Source organism: Salmo trutta, chromosome 12, assembly GCF_901001165.1.
Source record: "Salmo trutta chromosome 12, fSalTru1.1, whole genome shotgun sequence".
NCBI classification, from domain to species: domain Eukaryota; kingdom Metazoa; phylum Chordata; class Actinopteri; order Salmoniformes; family Salmonidae; genus Salmo; species Salmo trutta.
Window position 1 is genome coordinate 44,482,229 of NC_042968.1, and position 25,246 is coordinate 44,507,474.

Below are 25,246 nucleotides of genomic sequence, written 5' to 3' on the forward strand. Positions count from 1 at the left end.
TACATCACTGGGGCCAAGCTTCCTGCCATCCAGGACCTCTATACCAGTCGGTGTCAGAGGAATGCCCTAAAAATTGTCAAAGACTCAAGCCACACAAATGACAGACTGTTCTCTCTGCTCCCGCACGGCAAGCGATACCGATGCACCAAATCTGGAACCAACAGGACCCTGAACAGCTTCTACCCCCAAGCCATACAACTACTAAATAGTTAGCCTGGGTAGCTGTTAGTGCAAAAAGGGTTAATGCAGATAGTTAACTAACTTTTTAGACTCATCACATACGCTGCTGCTACTGTTTATTATCTATCCTGTTGCCTAGTTACTTTACACCTATCTATATCTACACATTTACCACGTGACAAATACGATTTGACCTACAGATCTTCATTTAACCATGAATGGACATTATATTACCAGCTAGTTGTAACCATGAATGGACATTATATTACCAGCTAGGGAGGCTAGTTGTAACCATGAATGGACATTATATTACCAGCTAGGGAGGCTAGTTGTAACCATGAATGGACATTATATTACCAGCTAGTTGTAACCATGAATGGACATTATATTACCAGCTAGAGAGGCTAGTTGTAACCATGAATGGACATTATATTACCAGCTAGTTGTAACCATGAATGGACATTATATTACCAGCTAGGGAGGCTAGTTGTAACCATGAATGGACATTAGATTACCAGCTAGTTGTAACCATGAATGGACATTATATTACCAGCTAGGGAGGCTAGTTGTAACCATGAATGGACATTATATTACCAGCTAGGGAGGCTAGTTGTAACCATGAATGGACATTATATTACCAACTAGTTGTAACCATGAATGGACATTATATTACCAGCTAGGGAGGCTAGTTGTAACCATGAATGGACATTATATTACCAGCTAGTTGTAACCATGAATGGACATTATATTACCAGCTAGTTGTAACCATGAATGGACATTATATTACCAGCTAGGGAGGCTAGTTGTAACCATGAATGGACATTATATTACCAGCTAGGGAGGCTAGTTGTAACCATGAATGGACATTATATTACCAGCTAGTTGTAACCATGAATGGACATTATATTACCAGCTAGGGAGGCTAGTTGTAACCATGAATGGACATTATATTACCAGCTAGTTGTAACCATGAATGGACATTATATTACCAGCTAGTTGTAACCATGAATGGACATTATATTACCAGCTAGGGAGGCTAGTTTGTAACCATGAATGGACATTATATTACCAGCTAGTTGTAACCATGAATGGACATTATATTACCAGCTAGTTGTAACCATGAATGGACATTATATTACCAGCTAGTTGTAACCATGAATGGACATTATATTACCAGCTAGGGAGGCTAGTTGTAACCATGAATGGACATTATATTACCAGCTAGGGAGGCTAGTTGTAACCATGAATGGACATTATATTACCAGCTAGGGAGGCTAGTTGTAACCATGAATGGACATTATATTACCAGCTAGTTGTAACCATGAATGGACATTATATTACCAGCTAGGGAGGCTAGTTGTAACCATGAATGGACATTATATTACCAGCTAGGGAGGCTAGTTGTAACCATGAATGGACATTATATTACCAGCTAGTTTGTAACCATGAATGGACATTATATTACCAGCTAGGGAGGCTAGTTGTAACCATGAATGGACATTATATTACCAGCTAGTTGTAACCATGAATGGACATTATATTACCAGCTAGTTGTAACCATGAATGGACATTATATTACCAGCTAGGGAGGCTAGTTGTAACCATGAATGGACATTATATTACCAGCTAGTTGTAACCATGAATGGACATTATATTACCAGCTAGTTGTAACCATGAATGGACATTATATTACCAGCTAGTTGTAACCATGAATGGACATTATATTACCAGCTAGGGAGGCTAGTTGTAACCATGAATGGACATTATATTACCAGCTAGGGAGGCTAGTTGTAACCATGAATGGACATTATATTACCAGCTAGTTGTAACCATGAATGGACCTTATATTACCAGCTAGGGAGGCTAGTTGTACCATGAATGGACATTATATTACCAGCTAGGGAGGCTAGTTGTAACCATGAATGGACATTATATTACCAGCTAGTTGTAACCATGAATGGACATTATATTACCAGCTAGAGAGGCTAGTTGTAACCATGAATGGACATTATATTACCAGCTAGTTGTAACCATGAATGGACATTATATTACCAGCTAGGGAGGCTAGTTGTAACCATGAATGGACATTAGATTACCAGCTAGTTGTAACCATGAATGGACATTATATTACCAGCTAGGGAGGCTAGTTGTAACCATGAATGGACATTATATTACCAGCTAGGGAGGCTAGTTGTAGCAGCCTGTTGTTATATACCTGATCTACTTGCTGACCTGCATTGATGCTAAATTAGCCTGTTGTTTTGTTGTGTGTGTGTCCCAGGTATCCATTCTACATGCTGGCCTGCATTGATGCTAAATTAGCCTGTTGTGTGTCCCAGGTATCCATTCTACATGCTGGCCTGCATCGACACAGACTGGAAGCTGCTGACCTGGCTCAGATACTCCATCTGGATGCCCCTCTACCCTCTGGGGGTGCTAGCAGAGGGTCAGTGGACCTGTCACACACACACACACACACACACACACACACACACACACACACACACACACACTCCTCAGAGAGCTCTATGCCTGCTATATTCACTTATTATGTAAATTGTATGTAAATAATAGAGGTATGATGTTTGTAGTCATTCAATATATTACTTAGTTATTACCAAGATATCCAAGTGTTGCTATGTATTCCTGTCTGTCCTGTCTGTTCCCTCTTAGCTATAGCTGTGATCCAGTCCCTGCCTATCTTTGATGAGACCCGTCTGTACAGCATCCCTCTACCTACGGTCCTGGGCTCGTCCTTCAGCTTTTCCTTCACTCTGAAGATCTACCTGGTCCTCATGTTCCTCGGTCAGTTAGTACCACTCTCTGACCCTCCACCCTAACCCTCCACCCTAACCCTCCACCCTAACCCTCCACCTTAACCCTCCACCTTAACCCTCCACCCTACACCCTGACCCTACACCCTGACCCTACACCCTGACCCTACACCCTGCACCCTGACCCTGCACCTGCACCCTAACCCTCCACCCTGACCCTCCACCCTGACCCTCCACCCTGACCCTGCACCCTGACCCTGCACCCTGACCCTACACCCTAACCCTGCACCCTGGCCCCACACCATAACCCTACACCCTGACCCTACACCCTAACCCTGCACCCTGGCCCCACACCTTAACCCTACACCCTGACCCTACACCCTGACCCTACACCCTAACCCTGCACCCTGGCCCCACACCATAACCCTACACCCTGACCCTACACCCTAACCCTGCACCCTGGCCCTACACCATAACCCTACACCCTGACCCTACACCCTAACCTTACACCCTGACCTTACACCCTGACCCTACACCCTGACCCTACACCCTGACCTTACACCCTGACCCTACACCCTGACCCTACACCCTGACCCTACACCCTGACCCTACACCTACACCCTACACCCTAACCCTACACCTACACCCTCCACCCTGACCCTACACCCTGACCCTACACCCTAACCCTACACCCTACACCCTGACCCTAACCCTACACCCTACACCCTACACCCTGACCCTACACCCTGACCCTACACCCTGACCCTACACCCTGACCCTAACCCTACACCTACACCCTCCACCCTACACCCTACACCCTCCACCCTACACCCTCCACCCTGACCCTCCACCCTGACCCTCCACCCTGACCCTCCACCCTAACCCTACACCCTGACCCTACACCCTGACCCTACACCCTGACCCTGCACCCTGACCCTGCACCCTGACCCTGCACCCTGACCCTGCACCCTGACCCTCCACCCTGACCCTCCACCCTGACCCTGCACCCTGGCCCCACACCTTAACCCTACACCCTGACCCTACACCCTGACCCTACACCCTAACCTTACACCCTGACCCTACACCCTGACCCTACACCCTGACCCTACACCCTGACCCTACACCCTAACCCTCCACCTTAACCCTCCACCTTAACCCTCCACCCTACACCCTACACCCTGACCCTGCACCCTGACCCTGCACCCTGACCCTGCACCCTGACCCTGCACCCTAACCCTCCACCCTAACCCTCCACCCTGACCCTCCACCCTGACCCTCCACCCTGACCCTCCACCCTGACCCTGCACCCTGGCCCCACACCTTAACCCTACACCCTGACCCTACACCCTAACCCTACACCCTAACCCTACACCCTAACCCTACACCCTCCACCCTACACCCTCCACCCTACACCCTCCACCCTGACCCTACACCCTGACCCTACACCCTGACCCTACACCCTGACCCTACACCCTACACCCTGACCCTACACCCTACACCCTAACCCTACACCCTACACCCTCCACCCTACACCTACAGCCTCCACCCTGACCCTACACCCTAACCCTACACCCTACACCCTGACCCTACACCCTGACCCTACACCCTGACCCTATACCCTGACCCTACACCCTGACCCTACACCCTGACCCTACACCCTGACCCTACACACTGACCCTACACCCTACACCCTACACCCTCCACCCTACACCCTCCACCCTACACCCTCCACCCTGACCCTACACCCTGACCCTACACCCTGACCCTACACCCTGACCCTACACCCTGACCCTCTCTCTAACCCTCCAGCTGTATCTAGCTGTCATGTTTCAGGATCAATGCCACTAAGGGAGAAACATACACTTTGTCACATCGCTAACAAACCTGGGTCAAAATACGATTTGTTTTCTTACAGTATGTTTGCTTGGACTTGACTTTTCTGGCATGCCAAGTGGATGGGGTTTGCGCTTAAAAATATTTTAAATTGTAAAAAGTAGTGGTTTTTTTTCTTCCCAGGCCTGTTCATCAACTTTCGCCACCTGTTTCGCCAGAGGAGGAGACGAATGCGGTCCAGGAAGAGGAAAATGAACTAACGGATAGAAAGACAAACCTCACGATCTCTCCAGTCTCACTGCTGCTTGCCTTTTTACACCTCTCCTCTCTTACACCTCTCTCCTCACTGCACATCTCTGTCCTCTCTCCTCTCCTCTCTTACACCTCTCTCCTCACTGCACATCTCTGTCCTCTCTCCTCTCCTCTCTTACACCTCTCTCCTCACTGCACATCTCTGTCCTCTCTCCTCTCCTCTCTTACACCTCTCTCCTCACTGCACATCTCTGTCCTCTCTCCTCTCCTCTCTTACACCTCTCTCCTCACTGCACATCTCTGTCCTCTCTCCTCTCTTACACCTCTCTCCTCACTGCACATCTCTGTCCTCTCTCCTCTCTTACACCTCTCTCCTCACTGCACATCTCTGTCCTCTCTCCTCTCTTACACCTCTCTCCTCACTGCACATCTCTGTCCTCTCTCCTCTCTTACACCTCTCTCCTCACTGCACATCTCTGTCCTCTCTCCTCTCCTCTCTTACACCTCTCTCCTCACTGCACATCTCTGTCCTCTCTCCTCTCTTACACCTCTCTCCTCACTGCACATCTCTGTCCTCTCTCCTCTCTTACACCTCTCTCCTCACTGCACATCTCTGTCCTCTCTCCTCTCTTACACCTCTCTCCTCACTGCACATCTCTGTCCTCTCTCCTCTCTTACACCTCTCTCCTCACTGCACATCTCTGTCCTCTCTCCTCTCTTACACCTCTCTCCTCACTGCACATCTCTGTCCTCTCTCCTCTCTTACACCTCTCTCCTCACTGCACATCTCTGTCCTCTCTCCTCTCTTACACCTCTCTCCTCACTGCACATCTCTGTCCTCTCTCCTCTCCTCTCTTACACCTCTCTCCTCACTGCACATCTCTGTCCTCTCTCCTCTCCTCTCTTACAACCTCTCTCCTCACTGCACATCTCTGTCCTCTCTCCTCTCCTCTCTTACACCTCTCTCCTCACTGCACATCTCTGTCCTCTCTCCTCTCCTCTCTTACACCTCTCTCCTCACTGCACATCTCTGTCCTCTCTCCTCTCCTCTCTTACACCTCTCTCCTCACTGCACATCTCTGTCCTCTCTCCTCTCCTCTCTTACACCTCTCTCCTCACTGCACATCTCTGTCCTCTCTCCTCTCCTCTCTTACACCTCTCTCCTCACTGCACATCTCTGTCCTCTCTCCTCTCTTACACCTCTCTCCTCACTGCACATCTCTGTCCTCTCTCCTCTCCTCTCTTACACCTCTCTCCTCACTGCACATCTCTGTCCTCTCTCCTCTCTTACACCTCTCTCCTCACTGCACATCTCTGTCCTCTCTCCTCTCTTACACCTCTCTCCTCACTGCACATCTCTGTCCTCTCTCCTCTCTTACACCTCTCTCCTCACTGCACATCTCTGTCCTCTCTCCTCTCTTACACCTCTCTCCTCACTGCACATCTCTGTCCTCTCTCCTCTCTTACACCTCTCTCCTCACTGCACATCTCTGTCCTCTCTCCTCTCTTACACCTCTCTCCTCATTGCACATCTCTGTCCTCTCTCCTCTCTCTCTTACACCTCTCTCCTCACTGCACATCTCTGTCCTCTCTCCTCTCTTACACCTCTCTCCTCACTGCACATCTCTGTCCTCTCTCCTCTCTTACACCTCTCTCCTCACTGCACATCTCTGTCCTCTCTCCTCTCTTACACCTCTCTCCTCACTGCACATCTCTGTCCTCTCTCCTCTCTTACACCTCTCTCCTCACTGCACATCTCTGTCCTCTCTCCTCTCCTCTCTTACACCTCTCTCCTCACTGCACATCTCTGTCCTCTCTCCTCTCCTCTCTTACACCTCTCTCCTCACTGCACATCTCTGTCCTCTCTCCTCTCTTACCTCTCTCCTCACTGCACATCTCTGTCCTCTCTCCTCTCTTACACCTCTCTCCTCACTGCACATCTCTGTCCTCTCTCCTCTCTTACACCTCTCTCCTCACTGCACATCTCTGTCCTCTCTCCTCTCTTACACCTCTCTCCTCACTGCACATCTCTGTCCTCTCTCCTCTCTTACACCTCTCTCCTCACTGCACATCTCTGTCCTCTCTCCTCTCTTACCTCTCTCCTCACTGCACATCTCTGTCCTCTCTCCTCTCTTACACCTCTCTCCTCACTGCACATCTCTGTCCTCTCTCCTCTCTTACACCTCTCTCCTCACTGCACATCTCTGTCCTCTCTCCTCTCCTCTCTTACACCTCTCTCCTCACTGCACATCTCTGTCCTCTCTCTCCTCTCCTCTCTTACACCTCTCTCCTCACTGCACATCTCTGTCCTCTCTCCTCTCCTCTCCTCACTGCACATCTCTGTCCTCTCTCCTCTCCTCTCCTCACTGCACATCTCTCCTCACTACACATCTCTGTCCTCTCTCCTCTCCTCACTACACATCTCTGTCCTCTCTCTCCTCTCCTCTGTCCTTTCTCTCCTCTCCTCACTACACATCTCTGTCCTCTCTCCTCTCCTCTGTCCTCTCTCTCCTCTCCTCACTACACATCTCTGTCCTCTCTCCTCTCCTCTGTCCTTTCTCTCCTCTCCTCACTACACATCTCTGTCCTCTCTCCTCTGTCCTCTCTCTCCTCTCCTCTCCTCACTACACATCTCTGTCCTCTCTCCTCTCCTCTGTCCTCTCTCTCCTCTCCTCACTACACATCTCTGTCCTCTCTCCTCTCCTCTGTCCTTTCTCTCCTCTCCTCTCCTCACATCTCTGTCCTCTCTCCCCTCTCCTCTGTCCTCTCTCTCCTCTCCTCTGTCCTTTCTCTCCTCTCCTCTCCTCACTACACATCTCTGTCCTCTCTCCTCTGTCCTCTCTCTCCTCTGTCCTTTCTCTCCTCTCCTCACTACACATCTCTGTCCTCTCTCCTCTGTCCTCTCTCTCCTCTGTCCTTTCTCTCCTCTCCTCACTACACATCTCTGTCCTCTCTCCCCTCTCCTCCGTCCTTTCTCTCCTCTCCTCTCCTCACTACACATCTCTGTCCTCTCTCTCCTCTCCTCTGTCCTCTCTCTCCTCTCCTCACTACACATCTCTGTCCTCTCTCCTCTCCTCTGTCCTTTCTTTCCTCACTACACATCTCTGTCCTCTCTCCCCTCTCCTCTGTCCTTTCTCTCCTCTCCTCTCCTCACTACACATCTCTGTCCTCTCTCTCCTCTCCTCTGTCCTCTCTCTCCTCTCCTCACTACACATCTCTGTCCTCTCTCCTCTCCTCTGTCCTTTCTCTCCTCTCCTCACTACACATCTCTGTCCTCTCTCCCCTCTCCTCTGTCCTCTCTCCTCTCCTCTCCTCACTACACATCTCTGTCCTCTCTCCCCTCTCCTCTGTCCTCTCTCCTCTCCTCTCCTCACTACACATCTCTGTCCTCTGTCCTCTGTCCTCTGTCCCCCCTCTCCTCTCCTCACTACACATCTCTGTCCTCTCTCCTCTCCTCTGTCCTTTCTCTCCTCTCCTCACTACACATCTCTGTCCTCTCTCCCCTCTCCTCTGTCCTCTCTCCTCTCCTCACTACACATCTGTCCTCTCTCCCCTCTCCTCTGTCCTCTCTCCTCTCCTCTCCTCACTACACATCTCTGTCCTCTCTCCTCTGTCCTCTGTCCCCCCTCTCCTCTCCTCACTACACATCTCTGTCCTCTCTCCCCTCTCCTCTGTCCTCTCTCCTCTCCTCTCCTCAATACACATCTCTGTCCTCTCTCCTCTCCTCTCCTCTCCTCACTACACATCTCTGTCCTCTCTCCTCTCCTCTGTCCTCTCTCCTCTCCTCACTTCACATCTCTGTCCTCTCTCTCCTCTCCTCTGTCCTTTCTCTCCTCTCCTCACTACACATCTCTGTCCTCTCTCCCCTCTCCTCTGTCCTCTCTCCTCTCCTCTGTCCTTTCTCTCCTCTCCTCTCCTCACTACACATCTCTGTCCTCTCTCCTCTCTCCTCTGTCCTCTCTCCTCTCCTCACTACACATCTCTGTCCTCTTTCCTCTCTCCTCTGTCCCCTCTCTCCTCTCCTCTCCTCACTACACATCTCTGTCCTCTCTCTCCTCTCCTCTCCTCTCCTCACTACACATCTCTCTCCTCTCCTCACTACACATCTCTCTCCTCTCCTCTCCTCACTACACATCTCTGTCCTCTCTCCTCTGTCCTCTCTCTCTCCTCTCCTCTCCTCTCCTCACTACACATCTCTCTCCCCTCTCCTCTCACACCTTCCTTTCCTTTCACACCCTCTCCTCTTTCCTATCTTCTCTCCTCCACTGATAAACAAACGACCACATCCTCGTCTTCTCCTTTAACTGTGGAGGTACCTCCTCTAACACAAACCCTTCCCTTCCTCACCCAGTCTGTCCATCAGAGGTACCTCCTCTAACACAAACACTTCTCTTCCTCACCCAGTCTGTCCATCAGAGGTACCTCCTCTAACACAAACCCTTCTCTTCCTCACCCAGTCTGTCCATCAGAGGTACCTCCTCTAACACAAACACTTCTCTTCCTCACCCAGTCTGTCCATCAGAGGTACCTCCTCTAACACAAACCCTTCTCTTCCTCACCCAGTCTGTCCATCAGAGGTACCTCCTCTAACACAAACACTTCTCTTCCTCACCCAGTCTGTCCATCAGAGGTACCTCCTCTAACACAAACCCTTCTCTTCCTCACCCAGTCTGTCCATCAGAGGTACCTCCTCTAACACAAACCCTTCTCTTCCTCACCCAGTCTGTCCATCAGAGGTACCTCCTCTAACACAAACACTTCTCTTCCTCACCCAGTCTGTCCATCAGAGGTACCTCCTCTAACACAAACCCTTCTCTTCCTCACCCAGTCTGTCCATCAGAGGTACCTCCTCTAACACAAACCCTTCTCTTCCTCACCCAGTCTGTCCATCAGAGGTACCTCCTCTAACACAAACCCTTCTCTTCCTCACCCAGTCTGTCCATCAGAGGTACCTCCTCTAACACAAACACTTCTCTTCCTCACCCAGTCTGTCCATCAGAGGTACCTCCTCTAACACAAACCCTTCTCTTCCTCACCCAGTCTGTCCATCAGAGGTACCTCCTCTAACACAAACCCTTCTCTTCCTCACCCAGTCTGTCCATCAGAGGTACCTCCTCTAACACAAACCCTTCTCTTCCTCACCCAGTCTGTCCATCAGAGGTACCTCCTCTAACACAAACCCTTCTCTTCCTCACCCAGTCTGTCCATCAGAGGTACCTCCTCTAACACAAACACTTCTCTTCCTCACCCAGTCTGTCCATCAGAGGTACCTCCTCTAACACAAACACTTCTCTTCCTCACCCAGTCTGTCCATCAGAGGTACCTCCTCTAACACAAACCCTTCTCTTCCTCACCCAGTCTGTCCATCAGAGGTACCTCCTCTAACACAAACCCTTCTCTTCCTCACCCAGTCTGTCCATCCGAGGTACCTCCTCTAACACAAACCCTTCTCTTCCTCACCCAGTCTGTCCATCAGAGGTACCTCCTCTAACACAAACCCTTCTCTTCCTCACCCAGTCTGTCCATCAGAGGTACCTCCTCTAACACAAACCCTTCTCTTCCTCACCCAGTCTGTCCATCAGAGGTACCTCCTCTAACACAAACACTTCTCTTCCTCACCCAGTCTGTCCATCAGAGGTACCTCCTCTAACACAAACAAGTGCATTCCATTCATACCCTCTTTGTATGTTAGTATTGACAGATACATGACATACTGTACTGTTAGTATTGACAGATGCATGTCATACTGTACTGTTAGTATTGACAGATACATGTCATACTGTACTGTTAGTATTGACAGATACATGTCATACTGTACTGTTAGTATTGAAGGAGCCGTACTATAAACGGTTCTAGCGTCTCTTGGCCAGACTAAAAAACGTATGTCTTTTCTGAACCCCATTTTGCAGCTACTGTAATCCTCATAATGGACCTGCCTTCACTTTTAATTCAGGAAGTCAAATGAAAACTGCCCATTGTATTCTATGAGGAGTTTTCAAATCCCTCTTTTTTAATTTGGATCCACTTTAATGACTTGACTGAATAGAACTGAAATGGCTCTAACTCTGTTCCAGTCATTGATATAACAGTCATGTTGTACTTCACTACTATCCCATCTGACCATGAGTCAGCGTCAGGCCTAATGCTATACATTTGTTTCGTTAGAAGTTGTTTTAAAGGCCCAGTACACTCAGAAATATCTATTTCTATATATGTCCACACTATGAGGTTGGAATAACACTGTGAAATTGTGAACATTATGATAATGTCCTTTTTTAGTGTAAGAGTTGTTTGAATAGACTGTCTGACATTTCAGCCTGTTTTGGCAGGATGGAGTTTTGGCCTTCCACGGTGACATCACTATGGGGTGAATTAGTTAATAAACCAATAAGAAAGAAGAGTTCTAAACCCCTCAGCCAATAACAGCACATTTTGAATTTTCCCCTCCCCACTCAGACCACTCCCAGACAGACCCGTTGTTAACAATGTACTTTTGTTTATTTTTGACCATTTTAATTCAAATCACAGTGAGGTACTTTATTGTTACCCAGAAATGATTTGATATTGACATGAAACAGCTGCATTGGACCTTTTTTTAAATATTGCTTTATTCCTAAATGAAATTTTGTATGCAAAAGTGTTTCTCATGCAGTATATAATCAAGCTGCATTCTGGGATGTAAGCTACTGTATTCTCCAGTGATGTTCATAGTCCCCATGATATCTACTATCTCCATCATGCCATCCTTGCTGTGTTGTTCAAAGGCTCACTGATCTGTGTCTGATGACATGGTTAGAGATGCGTCCCGACTCTCCACACTTCTCCTACAGTGTGCTCTTGCACACTCCCTGTCATGGAAACGGACATAGAGAACCAGTCAGAGCCCAGAACCTCAGGGAAATGGACATTGTTAGAGAATTAAGGGAAGAGGATCACTGTCTGGAATCATGTGTTTTAATAAAAGGTTTTGAATGGTTGAAGGATAAATTATAATGTGTGATATTATAATAACCAATAAAGTTCTGTGAAATAAAGTGAATATCTGTAGTTATTTATGAAAAGAGCACAGCTGGTGGTGTGAATAAAAACCCACAATTATGTAGGTGTCCTTTATCTCCTCTTAATTACCCCTTTATATAGGTGTCCTTTATGTCCTCATACTAACCTCTTTATATAGGTGTCCTTTATGTCCTCATAATAACCTCTTTATATAGGTGTCCTTTATCTCCTCATAATAACCTCTTTATATAGGTGTCCTTTATGTCCTCATACTAACCTCTTTATATAGGTGTCCTTTATGTCCTCATAATAACCCCTTTATATAGGTGTCCTTTATGTCCTCATAATAACCCCTTTATATAGTTGTCCTTTATCTCCTCATAATAACCTCTTTATATAGGTGTCCTTTATGTCCTCATAATAACCCCTTTATATAGGTGTCCTTTATGTCCTCATAATAACCCCTTTATATAGGTGTTCTTTATGTCCTCATAATAACCCCTTTATATAGGTGTCCTTTATGTCCTCATAATAACCTCTTTATATAGTTGTCCTTTATCTCCTCATAATAACCTCTTTATATAGTTGTCCTTTATCTCCTCATAATAACCTCTTTATATAGGTGTCCTTTATGTCCTCATAATAACCTCTTTATATAGGTGTCCTTTATCTCCTCATAATAACCTCTTTATATAGGTGTCCTTTATGTCCTCATACTAACCTCTTTATATAGGTGTCCTTTATGTCCTCATAATAACCCCTTTATATAGGTGTTCTTTATCTCCTAATAACCCCTTTATATAGGTGTCCTTTATGTCCTCATAATAACCCCTTTATATAGGTGTCCTTTATGTCCTCATAATAACCTCTTTATATAGGTGTCCTTTATCTCCTCATAATAATAACCTATTTATATAGGTGTCCTTTATGTCCTCATAATAACCCCTTTATATAGGTGTCCTTTATCTCCTCATAATAACCCCTTTATATAGGTGTCCTTTATCTCCTCATAATAACCCCTTTATATAGGTGTCCTTTATGTCCTCATAATAACCTCTTTATATAGGTGTCCTTTATGTCCTCATAATAACCCCTTTTATATAGGTGTCCTTTATCTCCTCAGAATAACCCCTTTATATAGGTGTCCTTTGTCCTCATAATAACCCCTTTATATAGGTGTCCTTTGTCCTCATAATAACCCCTTTTATATAGGTGTCCTTTATCTCCTCATAATAACCCCTTTATATAGGTGTCCTTTGTCCTCATAATAACCCCTTTATATAGGTGTCCTTTATGTCCTCATAATAACCCCTTTTATATAGGTGTCCTTTATGTCCTCATAATAACCCCTTTTATATAGGTGTCCTTTATCTCCTCTTAATTACCCCTTTATATAGGTGTCCTTTATCTCATAATAAATCCCTTTATATAGGTGTCCTTTATGTCCTCATAATAACCCCTTTATATAGGTGTCCTTTATCTCCTCATAATAACCCCTTTTATATAGGTGTTCTTTATCTCCTAATAACCCCTTTATATAAGTGTCCTTTATCTCCTCATAATAACCCCTTTATATAGGTGTCCTTTATCTCTTAATAACCCCTTTATATAGGTGTCCTTTATCTCATAATAACCCCTTTATATAGGTGTCCTTTATCTCTTAATAACCCCTTTATATAGGTGTCCTTTATCTTCTCATAATAACCCCTTTATATAGGTGTCCTTTATCTCCTCATAATAACCCCTTTATATAGGTGTTCTTTATCTCCTCATAATAACCTCTTTATATAGGTGTCCTTTATCTCCTCATAATAACCTCTTTATATAGGTGTCCTTTATGTCCTCATAATAACCCCTTTATATAGGTGTCCTTTATCTCCTCATAATAACCTCTTTATATAGTTGTCCTTTATCTCCTCATAATAACCTCTTTATATAGGTGTCCTTTATCTCCTCATAATAACCTCTTTATATAGGTGTCCTTTATCTCCTCATAATAACCTCTTTATATAGGTGTCCTTTATGTCCTCATAATAACCCCTTTATAGAGGTGTCCTTTATCTCCTCATAATAACCTCTTTATATAGTTGTCCTTTATCTCCTCATAATAACCTCTTTATATAGGTGTCCTTTATCTCCTCATAATAACCCCTTTATATAGGTGTCCTTTATCTCCTCATAATAATAACCTATTTATATAGGTGTCCTTTATCTCCTCATAATAACCCCTTTATATAGGTGTTCTTTATCTCCTCATAATAACCTCTTTATATAGGTGTCCTTTATCTCCTCATAATAACCTCTTTATATAGGTGTCCTTTATCTCCTCATAATAACCCCTTTATATAGGTGTCATTTATCTCCTCATAATAATAACCTATTTATATAGGTGTCCTTTATCTCCTCATAATAACCCCTTTATATAGGTGTCCTTTATCTCCTCATAATAACCTCTTTATATAGGTGTTCTTTATCTCCTCATAATAACCTCTTTAGTATGCCTAGCTGTAGTGGGATGTCTCAACACTAAAGGAAGGCATCAGCCTAAATATCAGAATGATTTCATTGAGTGGAGTCCAATGAGTTCATCAAATGGTTAATGGCTCACCTTCCTCTCATCACCAAACCCTGCCTGTATGTCTGCATGTCTGCCTGCACACCTGTCTGCCTGCGCGCCTGTCTGCCTGCCTGTATATCTGCCTGCCTGTCTGCCTGTATATCTGCCTGTCTGTCTGCCTTTCTTCCAGTCATTCTGCAGGTCCACCTGGCTGTCGGCCTTTCTGTCTGCCTGTCTACCTTTCAGTTTGCCTGCCGGTATGTCTGTGTGCATAAAGGAACACTCTTCAGAATTGTAATTGTGCCTTGACAACCCTCCTTCCACTTCAGCGCGCAGACATGGTTGGTTTTTGCTCAGCGTTGGTGGTTGGAGACACTGCACGCACTTGGTGGATTATGAACAAATGAATAGGAAGGCATTGAATTTGAAGCAGTTTAAACGTGTTCGTGAGAATGTGAGAGATTGTGTGAACACCTAACCTAATCCTCTTAAAAGACTGCAGGTATTATGCTGAGCCGTGGAGATGAGGTGTGAGCTGTCATCCTGCGGTGCGCCCTTGTAGCTGCTCACCAAAAACTAGAGTCAGCATCTCTCAACCAATCCCTTTACCTTAGCGCACACAGCTGGAGAGAGACCTCGCGTCTACAACACCTCAATCACAACAACTCAGCGATTAAAGGTACGTTTTCATTAAGAATTGATGAAGGTTTAGGTATGGTTTACAGATGTTTTATAGAGAAAGGATTTAAGCTACAATAATCGTCATTGACCTTGTGGAAAGCCTAGGATACTTGTCAATGACTCCATATCGGGCACTGTTTCTTGCCTGGAATTTCCCCACGAAATTCGGTTAAATTGATCATTATTTTCGTTTCTTCATTTTCACCCGACCCACCTGGATACACACGTGAAAATGAAATGGTTGATTGAACATTTGGAATGAATCATATCGCTTATGCTGTCTCGACTCGAGGAGCGCATATCAGCACGTCCATGACGCGCGCACGTCAATGAAAAGTAGGGGCCTAAATAATGATATTTTCTTCTAGCTTATTCGATGTTTTTTTTATATTTTATTGTCATTTGTACATTTGCTGCATTTCATTACACGTGTCATTTAATCTGTGCAGCCCTACGGAGAGCAGAGTACCTGCAATTATGTAGCCATAGTAACAGGTGGCTGTGTCCCATCCTCCGCGCTCCCGCGACTCCGTTCACGTGAACGCGCCCTTATAATACTCCAGTAGTGTTTTTATTATTCTGTTATTACATCATTATGTCAAATGTATGAGGTGAGTTTTGCATTGTAGTCTAAACTGAGTGAATGATTTATTTATTTACCCCCTTTTTCTCTATATATAGGTTGGAGCTGGGACGTCATGCCAGGGCTATGACATTAAAACAGACTATGCTGAAGATGTGTGCTGACCGCTCGCTGAACTGCATTATTTGGCCAACTAATGCTACTGGACCTGTTCCCATAAGCCTGACCAGGCATCTGACACGGGCCTAATAATCTGCAGTGGGAATCAAGACCACTCTGGCAGCGGTGAACAATGCATTTGCCACAAAGACGGAGACTCAATCGGAGTCGCATCCTCTTCTTCCTCTCTGGTGTGTTACTGTGCTGCGTCTACACCGTGACGTTCAAGGCCCGGCTGCAGGAGCCATGGGTGGCCCGCCAGGCCGCAGCAGAAGAGGATCCTGGGACAGCACTCTCAGAGGAAGGGGGCGGTAGTGATAATAGTAGTGTTGTGGAGGTAGACACACGAGAGGTGGTGACCTCTAACCCCTCTAGCCTAACAGAGAGCTATAACGATGACGTCATCACCAGGGCTCCTACTGTGCTGCAGGGGGATGACGTCATGGTGATAACTGTCAACAGGACGGACATTAAGCACTGTATCTACGTAGAGGACCCTGAACCTGAGCCTCCCACCTCCCCTCCTCCTAACACCACCACCTCCCCAGGTATCCCTGGAGACGTCCCCCACAGGAAGGGAGAGTACCCAGAGGACCTGTTCACGGTGGACCAGAGGAGGCAGGGCTGGGTGACCCTCCACATCCTGGGCATGGTCTACATGTTCGTCTCCCTCGCCATCGTCTGTGACGAGTTCTTCGTCCCGGCGCTCGGCGTCATCACCGTGAAGCTCGACATCTCCGACGACGTCGCCGGGGCAACCTTCATGGCTGCAGGAGGCTCCGCCCCCGAACTGTTCACCTCTCTGATTGGCGTGTTCATCTCCCATAGCAACGTGGGCATCGGGACAATCGTGGGGTCAGCGGTGTTTAACATCCTGTTTGTCATCGGGATGTGCGCCATCTTCTCCAGGGAGATGCTCCACCTCACCTGGTGGCCCCTGTTCAGAGACGTCTCCTTCTACATCATAGGTAATAATAATAATATCAGCATTTTACAGATAATAGGTAGAGAATAATACGTTTTTCCACAAATCCTGGTTTGTAGACTCCCGGAATTAGGAGGGAATAAGCAGGACATCTGGAATACTCCATCCCGGATTTCTGGAAAACCTGGGAATTTTGGGGAAAGTACATACTTTAAAGGGTGCTTACCTTGGAGCCAAAAGTCGATCCCATTGAAATTGGTGAATTGCATCCTATAGTATTCCCCTTATAGTGAGCTATATAGGTACATACACTCTCAGAACAAAAGGTGCTATCTAGAACCAAACAGGGTTCTGCGGCTGTCCCCATAGGAGAACACTTGTGGGTTCCATGTGGAACCCCTTTCCACATAGGGTTCTACATGGAACTAAAAAGGGTTCTCCTATTGTGACAGCCAAAGAACCCTTTTGCGCTCTGGCCAAAAGTAGTGCACTATATAGGGAATAGGGCTCTGGTCTATAGTAGTACCACTATATGGGAATAGGACTCTGGTCTATAGTAGTACCACTATATAGGGAATAGGGCTCTGGTCTATAGTACTACCACTATAGAGGGAATAGGGCTCTGGTCTATAGTACTACCACTATAGAGGGAATAGGGCTCTGGTCTATAGTAGTACACTATATAGGGAATAGGGCTCTGGTCTATAGTAGTACCACTATATAGGGAATAGGGCTCTGGTCTAAAGTAGTGCACTATATAGGGAATAGGGCTCTGGTCTATAGTAGTACCACTATATAGGGAATAGGGCTCTGGTCTATAGTAGTACCACTATATAGGGAATAGGGCTCTGGTCTATAGTAGTACCACTATATAGGGAATAGGGCTCTGGTCTATAGTAGTGCCACTATATAGGGAATAGGGCTCTGGTCTATAGTAGTGCACTATATAGGGAATAGGACTCTGGTCTATAGTAGTACCACTATATAGGGAATAGGGCTCTGGTCTATAGTAGTGCCACTATATAGGGAATAGGGCTCTGGTCTATAGTAGTACCATTATATAGGGAATAGGACTCTGGTCTATAGTAGTACCACTATATAGGGAATAGGGCTCTGGTCTATAGTAGTACCATTATATAGGGAATAGGGCTCTGGTCTATAGTAGTGCACTATATACAGTGGGGGGGGGGGGGGGGGAGTATTTGATCCCCTGCTGATTTTGTACGTTTGCCCAATTACAAAGAAATGATCAGTCTATAATTTTAATAGTAGGTTTATTTGAACAGTGAGAGACAGAATAATAACAACAAAAAAATCCAGAAAAACGCATCTCAAAAATGTTATAAAATTATTTGCATTTTAATGAGGGAAATAAGTATTTGACCCCTCTGCAAAACATGACTTAGTACTTGGTGGCAAAATCCTTGTTGGCAATCACAGAAGTCAGACGTTTCTTGTAGTTGGCCACCAGGTTTGCACACATCTCAGGAGGGATTTTGTCCCACTCCTCTTTGCAGATCTTCTCCAAGTCATTAATGTCTTGAGGCTGATGTTTGGCAACTCGAACCTTTAGCTCCCTCCACAGATTTTCTATGGGATTAAGGTCTGGAGACTGGCTAAGCCACTCCAGGACCTTAATGTGCTTCTTCTTGAGCCACTCCTTTGTTGCCTTGGCCGTGTGTTTTGGGTCATTGTCATGCTGGAATATCCATCCACGACCCATTTTCAATGCCCTGGCTGAGGGAAGGAGGTTTTCACCCAAGATTTGACGGTACATGGCCCGTCCATCGTCCCTTTGATGCGGTGAAGTTGTCCTGTCCCCTTAGCAGAAAAACACCCCCAAAGCATAATGTTTCCACCTCCATGTTTGACGGTGGGGATGGTGTTCTTGGGGTCATAGGCAGCATTCCTCCTCCTCCAAACACGGCGAGTTGAGTTGATGTCAAAGCGCTCCATTTTGGTCTCATCTGACCACAACACTTTCACCCAGTTGTCCTCTGAGTCATTCAGATGTTCATTGGCAAACTTCAGACGGGCATGTATATGTGCTTTCTTGAGCAGGGGGACCTTGCGGGCGCTGCAGGATTTCAGTCCTTCACGGCGTAGTGTGTCACCAATTGTTTTCTTGGTGACTATGGTCCCAGCTGCCTTGAGATCATTGACAAGATCCTCCCGTGTAGTTCTGGGCTGATTCCTCACTGTTCTCATGATCATTGCAACTCCACGAGGTGAGATCTTGCATGGAGCCCCAGGCCGAGGGATATTGACAGTTCTTTTGTGTTTCTTCCATTTGTGAAAAATAGCATCAAATGTTGTCACCTTCTCACCAAGTTGCTTGGCGATGGTCTTGTAGCCCATTCCAGCCTTGTGTAGGTCTACAATCTTGTCCCTGACATCCTTGGAGAGCTCTTTGGTCTTGGCCATGGTGGAGAGTTTGGAATCTGATTGATTGATTGCTTCTGTGGACAGGTGTCTTTTTTACAGGTAACAAGCTGCGGTTAGGAGCACTCCCTTTAAGAGTGTGCTCCTAATCTCAGCTCGTTACCTGTATAAAAGACACCTGGGAGCCAGAAATCTTTCTGATTGAGAGGGGGTCAAATACTTATTTCCCTCATTAAAATGCAAATCAATTTATAACATTTTTGACATGCGTTTTTCTAGATATTTTTGTTGTTATTCTGTCTCTCACTGTTCAAATAAACCTACCATTAAAATTATAGACTGATAATTTCTTTGTCAGTGGGCAAACGTACAAAATCAGCAGGGGATCAAATACTTTTTTCCCCCACTGTAGGGAATAGGGTTCTGGTCTATAGTAGTACCACTATATAGGGAATAGGGCTCTGGTCTATAGTACTACCACTATAGAGGGAATATGGCTCTGGTCTATAGTAGTACACTATATAGGGAATAGGGCTCTGGTCTATAGTAGTACCACTATATAGGGAATAGGGCTCTGGTCTATAGTAGTGCACTATATAGGGAATAGGGCTTTGGTCTATAGTAGTACCACTATATAGGGAATAGGGCTCTGGTCTATAGTAGTACCACTATATAGGGAATAGGGCCCTGGTCTATAGTAGTACACTATATAGGGAATAGGGCTCTGGTCTATAGTAGTACCACTATATAGGGAATAGGGCTCTGGTCTATAGTAGTGCACTATATAGGGAATAGGGCTCTGGTCTATAGTAGTACCACTATATAGGGAATAGGGCTCTGGTCTATAGTAGTACCACTATATAGGGAATAGGGCTCTGGTCATTAGTAGTGCACTATATAGGGAATAGGGCTCTGGTATATAGTAGTACCACCTTATAGGGAATAGGGCTCTGGTCTATAGGTCTACCACTATATAGGGAATAGGGCTCTGGTCTATAGTAGTACCACTATATAGGGAATAGGGCTCTGGTCTATAGTAGTACCACTATATAGGGAATAGAGTTCTGGTCTATAGTAGTACCACTATATAGGGAATAGGGCTCTGGTCTATAGTAGTACCACTATATAGGGAATAGGGCTCTGGTCTATAGTAGTACCACTATATAGGGAATCGGGCTCTGGTCTATAGTAGTACCACTATATAGGGAATAGGGCTCTGGTCTATAGTAGTACCACTATATAGGGAATAGGGCTCTGGTCTATAGGGGTACACTATATAGGGAATAGGGCTCTGGTCTATAGTAGTACCACTATATAAGGAATAGGGCTCTGGTCTATAGTAGTACCACTATATAGGGAATAGGCCTCTGGTCTATAGTAGTACCACTATATAGGGAATAGGGCTCTGGTCTATAGTAGTACACTATATAGGGAATAGGGCTCTGGTCTATAGTAGTACCACTATATAGGGAATAGGGCTTTGGTCTATAGTACTACCATTATAGATGGAATAGGGCTCTGGTCTATAGTAGTACCACTATATAGGGAATAGGGCTCTGGTCTATAGTACTACCATTATAGAGGGAATAGGGCTCTGGTCTATAGTAGTACCACTATGTAGGGAATAGGGCTCTGGTCTATAGTAGTACCACTATATAGTGAATAGGGCTCTGGTCTATAGTACTACCATTATAGAGGGAATATGGCTCTGGTCTATAGCAGTACCACTATATAGGGAATAGGGCTCTGGTCTATAGTACTACCATTATAGAGGGAATAAGGCTCTAGTCTATAGTAGTACACTATATAGGGAATAGGGCTCTGGTCTATAGTAGTACCACTATATAGGGAATAGGGCTCTGGTCTATAGTAGTACCACTATATAGGGAATAGGGCTCTGGTCTATAGTAGTGCAGTATATAGGGAATAGGGCTCTGGTCTATAGTAGTACACTATATAGGGAATAGGGCTCTGGTCTATAGTAGTACCACTATATAGGGAATAGGGCTCTGGTCTATAGTAGTACCACTATATAGGGAATAGGGCTCTGGTCTATAGTAGTACCACTATATAGGGAATAGGGCTCTGGTCTATAGTAGTACCACTATATAGGGAATAGGGCTCTGGTCTATAGTAGTACCACTATATAGGGAATAGGGCTCTGGTCTATAGTAGTACCACTATATAGGGAATAGGGCTCTGGTCTATAGTAGTGCAGTATATAGGTAATAGGGCTCTGGTCTATAGTACTACCATTATAGAGGGAATAGGATGCCATTTGGGACTCATCCTCTCCTCTCTCCTGATCATGCTGATCGTGTTCATCCTTGACAACACTATCATGTTCTCCCGTTTCTTGCCCTCCTCCCCCTCCTCCTCCTCCTCTCCCTCCTTGTCCTCCTCCTCTCCCTCCTCCTCCTCCTCCTCCCCCTCCTCTCCCTCCTCCTCCTCTTCTCCCTCCTCGTCCTCCTCCTCTCCCTCCTCCCTCCTCATCATCCTCCTCTCCCTCCTCCTCCTCCTCTCCCTCCTCCTCCTCCTCCTCCTCTCCTCCTCGTTCTCCTCCTCCTTCCTCCTCTTCCTCCTTCCTCATCTTTCTCCCCCTCCTCTTCCTCCTCCTCCTCATCCTCCTCCTCCTCCCCTCCTCCTCCTCCTCCTCCCCTTCCTCCTCCTCCTCCTCTCCCTCCTCCTCCTCCTCCTCCCCCTCCTCTCCCTCCTCTCCCTCCTCCTCCTCCTCGTTCTCCTCCTCCTTCCTCCTCTTCCTCCTTCCTCATCTTTCTCTCCCTCCTCCTCCTCCTCCTCCCCCTCCTCCTCCTCCTCCTCTCCCTCCGCCTCCTCCTCCTCCTCCTCGTCCTCCTCCCCCTCCTCTCCTCCTCCTCCCCCTCCTCTCCCTCCTCCTCCTCGTTCTCCTCCTCCTTCCTCCTCCTCCTTCCTCATCTTTCTCCCCCTCCTCTCCCTCCTCCCCCTCCTGCTCCTCCTCCTCCTCCTCTCCCTCCTCTTCCTCCTCCTCCGCCTCCCCCTCCTCCATCATAGATCTGGTCATGCTGATAGTGTTCTTCTTGGACAACACCATCATGTGGTGGGAGAGCGTAATGCTGGTGTCGGGTTACGTAGCCTACGTCTGCTTCATGAAGTTCAACGTGCAGATCGAACACTTCGTCAAGACGCAGATCAACAAACACAAGAGCATCGTCAAGATCATCATGCCGGAGGAGGAAGAGGAGAAGGAACCCAAGAAGGTTGGTAGAGTTGTTGGGACTTTGTTAGGCAGTTTTGGTGAAGCAAAAAGACAGACAGACAGACAGGCAGAGTGGCTGACAGACAGACAGGCAGGTAGGCAGACAAAGTGGCAGACAGGCAGGCAGGCAGGCAGGGAGAGTGGCAGACAGACAGACAGACATGTAGATAGGCAGAGTGGCAGACAGACAGACAGACATGTAGGTAGGCAGAGTGGCAGACATACAGACAGGCAGGCAGGTAGGCAGAGTGGCAGACATACAGACAGACAGACAGGTAGGCAGAGTGGCTGACAGACAGACAGGTAGGTAGGCAGAGTGGCAGACAGACAGACAGGTAGGTAGGCAGAGTGACAGACAGACAGGTAGGCAGAGTGGCAGACAGACAGACAGGTAGGTAGGCAGAGTGACAGACAGACAGGTAGGCAGAGTGGCAGACATACAGACAGGTAGGTAGGCAGAGTGGCAGACATACAGACAGGTAGGTAGGCAGAGTGGCAGACAGACAGGTAGGCAGAGTGGCAGACAGACAGACAGACAGACAGGTAGGCAGAGTGGCAGACAGACAGACAGGTAGGCAGAGTGGCAGACAGACAGACAGGTAGGCAGAGTGGCAGACAGACAGACAGGTAGGTAGGCAGAGTGGCAGACAGACAGACAGGTATGTAGGCAGCGTGGCAGACAGATAGACAGGTAGGCAGAGTGACAGACATACATACAGACAGGTAGGTAGGCAGAGTGGCAGACAGACAGACAGGCATAGCTGCTGACAGACAGACAGATAGGTAGGCAGAGTGGCAGACAGACAGACAGGTAGGCAGAGTGGCAGACAGACAGACAGACAGGTAGGCAGAATGGCAGACAGACAGACAGGTAGGTAGGCAGAGTGGCAGACAGACAGACAGACAGACAGACAGACAGGTAGGCAGAGTGGCAGACAGACAGACAGGTAGGTAGGCAGACAGACAGACAGACAGGCAGAGTGGCAGACAGACAGACAGGCAGAGTGGCAGACAGATAGACAGGTAAGTAGAGTGGCAGACAGACAGACAGGTAGGCAGAGTGTCAGATAGACAGACAGGTAGGTAGAGTGGCAGACAGGTAGGTAGGCAGAGTGGCAGACAGGTAGGCAGAGTGACAGACAGACAGGTAGGTAGGCAGAGTGGCAGACAGACAGACAGACAGACAGGTAGGCAGAGTGGCTGACAGACAGACAGGTAGGTAGGCAGAGTGGCAGACAGACAGACAGGTAGGTAGGCAGAGTGACAGACAGACAGACAGGTAGGCAGAGTGGCAGACAGACAGACAGGTAGGTAGGCAGCGTGGCAGACAGACAGGTAGGCAGAGTGACAGACATACAGACAGGTAGGTAGGCAGAGTGGCAGACATACAGACAGGTAGGTAGGCAGAGTGGCAGACAGACAGGTAGGCAGAGTGGCAGACAGACAGACAGGTAGGTAGGCAGAGTGGCAGACAGACAGACAGACAGACAGACAGACAGACAGACAGGTAGGCAGAGTGGCAGACAGACAGACAGGTAGGCAGAGTGGCAGACAGACAGACAGGTAGGTAGGCAGAGTGGCAGACAGACAGACAGGTAGGTAGGCAGCGTGGCAGACAGATAGACAGGTAGGCAGAGTGACAGACATACAGACAGGTAGGTAGGCAGAGTGGCAGACAGACAGACAGGCATAGCTGCTGACAGACAGGCAGATAGGTAGGCAGAGTGGCAGACAGACAGACAGACAGGTAGGCAGAGTGGCAGACAGACAGACAGACAGACAGACAGACAGGTAGGCAGAATGGCAGACAGACAGACAGGTAGGTAGGCAGAGTGGCAGACAGACAGACAGACAGACAGACAGACAGGTAGGCAGAGTGGCAGACAGACAGACAGGTAGGTAGGCAGACAGACAGACAGACAGGCAGAGTGGCAGACAGACAGACAGGCAGAGTGGCAGACAGATAGACAGGTAAGTAGAGTGGCAGACAGACAGACAGGTAGGCAGAGTGTCAGATAGACAGACAGGTAGGTAGAGTGGCAGACAGACAGACAGGTAGGTAGGCAGAGTGGCAGACAGGTAGGCAGAGTGACAGACAGACAGGTAGGTAGGCAGAGTGGCAGACAGATAGACAGACAGGTAGGTAGGCAGAGTGGCAGACAGACAGACAGGTAGGCAGAGTGGCAGACAGACAGACAAAGAAACAAAGAAAACTCTACCAAAAAAAACAATTATCAGGAAATACAAATACTAGAAAAGCCCATTACAATATCACCCAGGACCCAGACCCTCTCTGGTCCAGTCCATGAGATACAATATCACCCAGGACCCAGACCCTCTCTGGTCCAGTCCATGAGATACAATATCACCCAGGACCCAGACCCTCTCTGGTCCAGTCCATGAGAGACAATATCACCCAGGACCCAGACCCTCTCTGGTCCAGTCCATGAGAGACAATATCACCCAGGACCCAGACCCTCTCTGGTCCAGTCCATGAGATACAATATCACCCAGGACCCAGACCCTCTCTGGTCCAGTCCATGAGATACAATATCACCCAGGACCCAGACCCTCTCTGGTCCAGTCCATGAGAGACAATATCACCCAGGACCCAGACCCTCTCTGGTCCAGTCCATGAGAGACAATATCACCCAGGACCCAGACCCTCTCTGGTCCAGTCCATGAG

General features: G+C 47.2%; 2 protein-coding genes across 7 annotated transcripts in view; both read left to right on the forward strand.

Moving 5' to 3' along the window:
- The window catches only part of LOC115203618 (very-long-chain (3R)-3-hydroxyacyl-CoA dehydratase), a 15,582-nt gene extending 10,403 nt beyond the window's left edge, over positions 1–5,179 (forward strand). For 2 of the 3 annotated variants that reach the window (XM_029768451.1, XM_029768452.1), the window contains exons 9-11: positions 2,520–2,626; positions 2,854–2,985; positions 4,971–5,179. In XM_029768451.1, the coding sequence (XP_029624311.1) occupies positions 2,520–2,626; positions 2,854–2,985; positions 4,971–5,047 (316 nt within the window). In that variant the 3' untranslated portion in view covers positions 5,048–5,179. Of the gene's footprint in view, positions 1–2,519; positions 2,627–2,853; positions 2,986–4,970 lie in introns of those variants that run through there. The other variant, XM_029768453.1, reaches the window with a different exon arrangement.
- Positions 5,180–14,967: 9,788 nt separating this feature from the next.
- Positions 14,968–25,246, forward strand: part of LOC115203613 (sodium/potassium/calcium exchanger 1) — a 44,860-nt gene continuing 34,581 nt past the window's right edge. For 2 of the 4 annotated variants that reach the window (XM_029768440.1, XM_029768441.1), the window contains exons 1-3: positions 14,969–15,274; positions 15,958–16,986; positions 22,356–22,561. In XM_029768440.1, coding sequence (XP_029624300.1) covers positions 16,152–16,986; positions 22,356–22,561 — 1,041 coding nt within the window. In that variant the 5' untranslated portion in view covers positions 14,969–15,274; positions 15,958–16,151. Of the gene's footprint in view, positions 15,275–15,957; positions 16,987–22,355; positions 22,562–25,246 lie in introns of all 4 variants that reach the window. The other 2 variants (XM_029768443.1, XM_029768444.1) reach the window with 2 other exon arrangements.